This window comes from Taurulus bubalis (genome assembly GCF_910589615.1).
Source record: "Taurulus bubalis genome assembly, chromosome: 11".
Lineage (NCBI taxonomy): Eukaryota > Metazoa > Chordata > Actinopteri > Perciformes > Cottidae > Taurulus > Taurulus bubalis.
In genome coordinates this window covers 14,080,015-14,085,846 of record NC_136599.1, presented here as the reverse complement: position 1 = coordinate 14,085,846, position 5,832 = coordinate 14,080,015, and the positions used below count along the sequence as shown (strand labels likewise).

The 5,832-nt window shown below is 41.6% G+C and overlaps 1 protein-coding gene across 1 annotated transcript; it reads left to right on the top strand.

The window, feature by feature from the left end:
- Positions 1 to 576: 576 nt before the first annotated feature.
- On the top strand, positions 577 to 5,057 carry hoxc1a (homeobox C1a; the record flags this gene model as incomplete). Its single annotated transcript, XM_079225604.1, has 2 exons — positions 577 to 1,120; positions 4,732 to 5,057. 2 exons carry the CDS (start codon positions 577 to 579, stop codon positions 5,055 to 5,057), a joined length of 870 nt encoding a protein of 289 aa, XP_079081730.1.
- Positions 5,058 to 5,832: the final 775 nt, after the last annotated feature.

Sequence of the window (5,832 nt, the reverse complement as noted above, 5' to 3'; positions counted from 1 at the left end):
AAGCCTTCCCAAATTTGCATAATCCATTAGCTGCATCAATGTAGGCCTATATTATGCTAATTTTGCTTTGGAAAAGGAAGACGTGTTCATTGTTGTTGTGAAAAGTAATCAAAATACCAGAGTTTGACCCAACTATATTTCAGTTGGGGTCAAAAAACTCTGTATTATACAATAACGTTTGACGTCATAGGCTACCTGTCTAGGTGAGCGGCCCATGAAGGGCCTTGGTGTCTGCTGAGGATGATTTACTTCCTCCCTGCGTTTGAGTGCTTGTGTGTGGGTTTTGCTGAGGCCTGCCTGGTGCAATTCTTTATGCTCGGACACCATTAAAAATGTTGACCTAAAGTGAGTTTCTCAACTCTGTTTAATCAGTGCTGTCCTCTCTGATGACAGAGATGTCCAGCTATTGGCCGAGACCAGGAGGGCACGTCATCTCCATCAATCAGGGACTGCTGTTTCTCCTCTGAGGAATGTCCCCACCGTCGTCCAGCCGCCTGACCATGCGTTACTTGGATGCATGAGAGGCCGGGCATGAAGTGCAACCCCGTCCAATGATTATGCAGGGGAGAGGTGATAATGACTTCCTATCAAGAGTTAACGGCCGAAGGGGAGAGTAGCCCTCTGTTCACGGGCTGCCGCCGAGCAAAAGAGGTCATAAACCGGGACCTGGACTGCAGGACGCATCCTGAACTCGGCAGTCGTGGTGAGGAGGGGGATCTGGAGTTGAAAGTCGCCTCAGGAATTAATACTCCGCATCCCCGGTACTCAACTCTCTCCAACAGTTGCACCTTTTTGGACAGCCCTCCTCCTCCAGCGTGCGAGACTCTGGAGGGCTTCTCGGCACCGGCCTGCCCCCACTCGCCCCGTGTCCTCTGGCGGTGCAGGGCGCAGGGGCAGGGCTCTCCGGGACGCGGATACTGCGCGTCAAATACCAACGAAACGCTACAATCCGGGTTTGGCTCACTAGCCGAGACAATTCAAATCTACTCACGTAATAATGGCCCCGAGATTCACGTCGCCATGGGGAGTTCAGCTGGCTCGGACTGTAACGTGGCTCATATGGATGTAAGCAGTAAAACTTTTGAGTGGATGAGAGTCAGAAGGAGCCAGCAACGGGCGGGTAAGTTTTTTCTCAAGGGAGACTGCGCACGAGAGGAGGGATAAATTAACCTTGATACGTTCACGTATTCAGGATAAATGAGTTCTTTGTGGAACTTTAAGCTTGTGATAACTTCTATAGTTGGGAAAGTTAGGTCAAAGTTTTCTCTTCAAGTTGGAAAAAAAAGAGGAAACAAAATATCTGACGTGCTTTGTGCGTCACCGTGCAGCATTTCCTCCGTCAAAACAATAAAGTTGAATTTAAAAAGAAATTATTTCCCACTTTTTTAAAGCAGATCAAAGGGTTTGGAAGACGGCACTAGCTGTTTAGTCGACGCCAAATTTGAATATGCACATGAGGACTCGGTTACTATTTCCTTAACGTTTCCATGTTACTGTATCTGTTATTTAACATCGTTGCTCCACCTACAAACAGAACCCAAACTGTACACAAAGAGGGGGGAGAACAGCCAAAAGCCTGCTTAGCCTCACTGTATATTCTACTGGAAAATAATCTATTATTTACACTTGCCCTTACTAACCAGTAGCCGTTGAATAATGCAACAGACCACTGGCTGTCGAGACTCACAGGAAGTTGAGTAAAACTTACTCTTGTAAGCTGGAGTGCTCCCTGAGTATTGATTAGTTGTCTGTTTGTAATGAAAGCCCTTGTGTATTGATTTCAGTTTCCAGCACCTTTACATGTGTCCACCTTTTTAACATAATTGCTGTCACAGATCATCATTTCCCTGACTGATGAGTCCTGGGCATAGAGCCCACAGAAGAATACATATCCCAGGCTTTAAACAAATAAAATACCAATAGCCTACTAATGTGAAAAATGCCTATCAATCCTCAATTTTATGTGAGTGATAGAATTGTATAGATCCTTCATTTGATCAATAAGGTCAGTTGACTGACTGGCGACAGGAGTTGGGCTGGGTTTCATACATTTTACATGAACGAAGATTTACTACAATGGTGGTCCAACCTTTTTTCACCCCAAAGCACAATCTCTGTCTGCTGTACACGTGCTGCTGACCTACATGTTCAGTGACCAAAGATGCAAACTGTTTGAGGTGAAAAGGCCTGAGTGAGCTCCAAGGACTGCAACACACCCAAAGCTGCAGCAGCATTCACAGTCATGTGTAAAATGATGTGGACACATTATTTCTGATGATTCTGCACAAGGAGGCCAGTGTGCACAAAATGAAACATCAACAACTTTTGATTTGACTGCACGAAGCTAACATTTTTAGCTTTGGATTACCTTGCTCATGTTCATTCATGATGTGTATTCATACAGCTTGTGAACCATCATTTTGGATTCAGACTCGATTACAGAGGCAAAGGATGGCAATACATTGATTTTACTTGGAAAAGTTCAATGTTATATGATGCAGAAAGGATAAACTGACAAAACAAATTCTGATTAGTGGACAATGTAAACATTGTTCTCATGAAAAGGTGACATGAACAACTTTTGATTTGTCATATATTGCAATGTTTTAACATCAACTGCAATGTATAGCTTTTGATGACCTAATTTCTAATCTAGATGAGTGGGAACACATGTCAGTGATGGTGGCACTTTTGGGAATCAAAAGGTGACAACAACACATTTCACTGGTCAAAGACTCGTTGTATTCATAAAACACATTAGCCACGTGTGCACTTGAGAAAGTCATTTGCTCACACCCACCCATCTCCTCGTTGTACCGTTTGCATCTGTGTGACCTCCTTCTGCATCTCTCTGAAGAGGATCATCTGTAGGAGTAACTCATTAGCGCTATAGTGTAACTTGTAAAAGAGTCATTAGTGAAAGTATGCTTTCCTCTGGAGGTTGTATTGGCTTTGGCACAAAACAAAGTCTTGCGTATATTCTTCCATGTTGAAAGGCCTCCACAGACCTGCAGTAACCTGATCTCTTGGCTCAGTGTATATACTCCCAGTGCGTCATTCTTCAATTATGCTTTGACAGCACCTGAATTACTGCGGGCTGGATGCCCAGATGACTGAGGCAATGTGTATCGATCTATCCCTTTTCTTCTTCTCTCTCCTTGGCTTGGAAGGCCCTTCCATTCCCTTTGCTGCCTGGCTATTTTTACGCATGCAAGTCATTTCTCAAATATTTAGTTTGAGTCTTTTATGCCTTCTGGCCGGCATCAATTCTATTATCTTTGGTGCCATTAATCAGAATGTGCATGTGATTTGCACTCCTGAAAGCTGAACTTCTTAATTACGTACAGTTCCTCTGTATTGGTTCTTCATATTCACTGCCCTCTAATTCTCAGGCTCGGTTACCTTGACATTCATTTTCTTAAAACACAGATGTCGACATTTATCCTATAACTGACCTTTCCATCTGCTATGCTTTTCCAAGTGGCTAGAGGCCTGTTAACCTTCCTCTATATGAATTGTGGTGGGAGACATTGCTCTACACCTGGCACACTGACTCCATTATGCAGCAGCAGCACATTTTCTCAGAGGCAAAGACACACTGACGACTTACCCACAATGTCAGCAATGAAAAATCAAGATATAGCTGCGGTTCCTGTCATTCATTGCACATAAGTAGCATAGATGATACTTTAATGTGTGACCCAGAAACCTCAGAGGAAAAAATGGAGGCATTTGTCATTAATGCAGTGTTTGAAAGGATTTGTAAACTGTTAAACTGTCATTGACACAGAAAGGCCTAAAGGCAAATTATTAATGATTCTGATGAATACAGTTAATGGACTGTAAACGATACAAAGTTGTTTTGAATCACCAAACATTTCTTTGACAACTTTTCCATATATCGGCAATATACATCATAAATGTTGCTCTACTTGGTGAACTTGTCTTGGACAGACTTTCAAGGCAATAACTTTACAAAATGAATGTGAATCATTCAAATCTTTCAGACTCAGAGGTGTCTAAATCATTTTGTAGGCTATAGTTTGTGATGTTGCATGAGATTGCATTGTACTGTTCAAGTGTTTCTGTTATATGTTCAACTAGATAACACATAGTTTCCCATCCACATGTTTGACAGTTGCAAAATATTTTACAATGTGCCTATTGGCTACTGCTAAAGTTATTACCTTGGTGAAATATGTCTGTTATACACACACAGAATATTTTTCTGTGTGTGTATAACAGACATATTTTTGTTCCGGGTGAACATTTTGGCACAGGGCCAATTCCTACAGATCAGTTTTTTGTCGTTGATTTTTTTGATATATATATATATATATATATATATATATATATATATATATATATATATATATATATATATATATATATATATATATATATATATTTGTTCAGCTCATTTCTTCAGTAAAAACTGTGAATTAAAAAACAACAATTCCTGATTATCACATAAATTACCATGCCAGTATAGATAAAGCTGTAATAAATATTGTTTGTATATTTTCTGAGGATTTATTTAAAAAAAAAGTCAAAACTACATATATATATGACCTTAATTAAAGTTTATTAGACAATACTTGTTCCCGTTTCAACTCTGGAATAATATCTTATATAATTTCCTGGACAATGGCGTGGGTACTCTTGCTCAGAAGGGCTTTGAACCTCATTGATATATTGCCTGACGACTGTTTTCATGTCCTCTGTTCCCAGCCAGGGTGCACATGACCTGTGGGTTCAGCGTGGTTGGTTCGGGCCTCGGTGCTGTGGAGGCTGGAAGAAGCAGCATCTGCACGGGTGACCATCCCACGGTGCACGGTGCCTCGAGGATCAGCTTTAGCACTAAGCAGCTGACCGAGCTGGAGAAGGAGTTCCACTTCAACAAGTACCTGACGCGGGCCAGAAGGGTCGAGGTGGCCAGCGCCCTGCAGCTCAGCGAGACGCAGGTGAAAGTTTGGTTTCAGAACCGACGCATGAAGCAGAAGAAATTACAGAGAGACGGGCTGCTCTGCGACCCGGAACCGGCGGCACCGCACTAACGCACCAGCCCTTTGGACACCTGCCCCTCTCATGGACCGTCCTCGTCCAAACACCTGCCCCTGAACTCCTGAACCGCAGGAGCTACATCACGCGTTACTACACACGCAAAGGGCGCCTGCCTGGCTGCAGATGTTTTGATTCCCTTTTGCATCGGTTTAAATTAGGCTTCACCTTTATTTGCGTACCACGATGGATGCGTATCGTAAGAAGCGCAATGGCAAAGTTTCTTCATGCAAGAACGGATAAAAACAATTTGTCATCCTACCTCGGCTTCAGACTGATGCTGATTTGAATATTAAAATTCAAGGCATTGCACCGCGCTGCTACCCAATGAAAACAAGGAAACAAAATTATATTAATTGAGCATAGACAATGTGGCAGACTATTTGTTTATTTATTCTGTACAATTCATCCAGGAGCTGGCTTTACTTGTGTATTTATTCAACAGGACACGTGCCTGCGATTTGTTTAAAATAAAAACTAGTTTTATTTATTTAATGTACATTTGATTATATGTATTCTATTGGGAATATTTTTTTTGTATAATTGGTTTTACTAATTGCACTACTGCTTTCTCAATCAATTTAAGTTGCAGCATGTTTATACTTCTTTTTTTATTTCTTTAAAAAGCTGTGGTGAATATTTGAGGGAACAGTCATATGCACCTGTTGTAGACAAATAACATCTTAACATGGGAGCAGATAATTATCAGACTAATTTAGCAGAGTTTTTTTTAATGCCGCTTTAATCGTGTGTATTTGCCCGGTTTTAAAG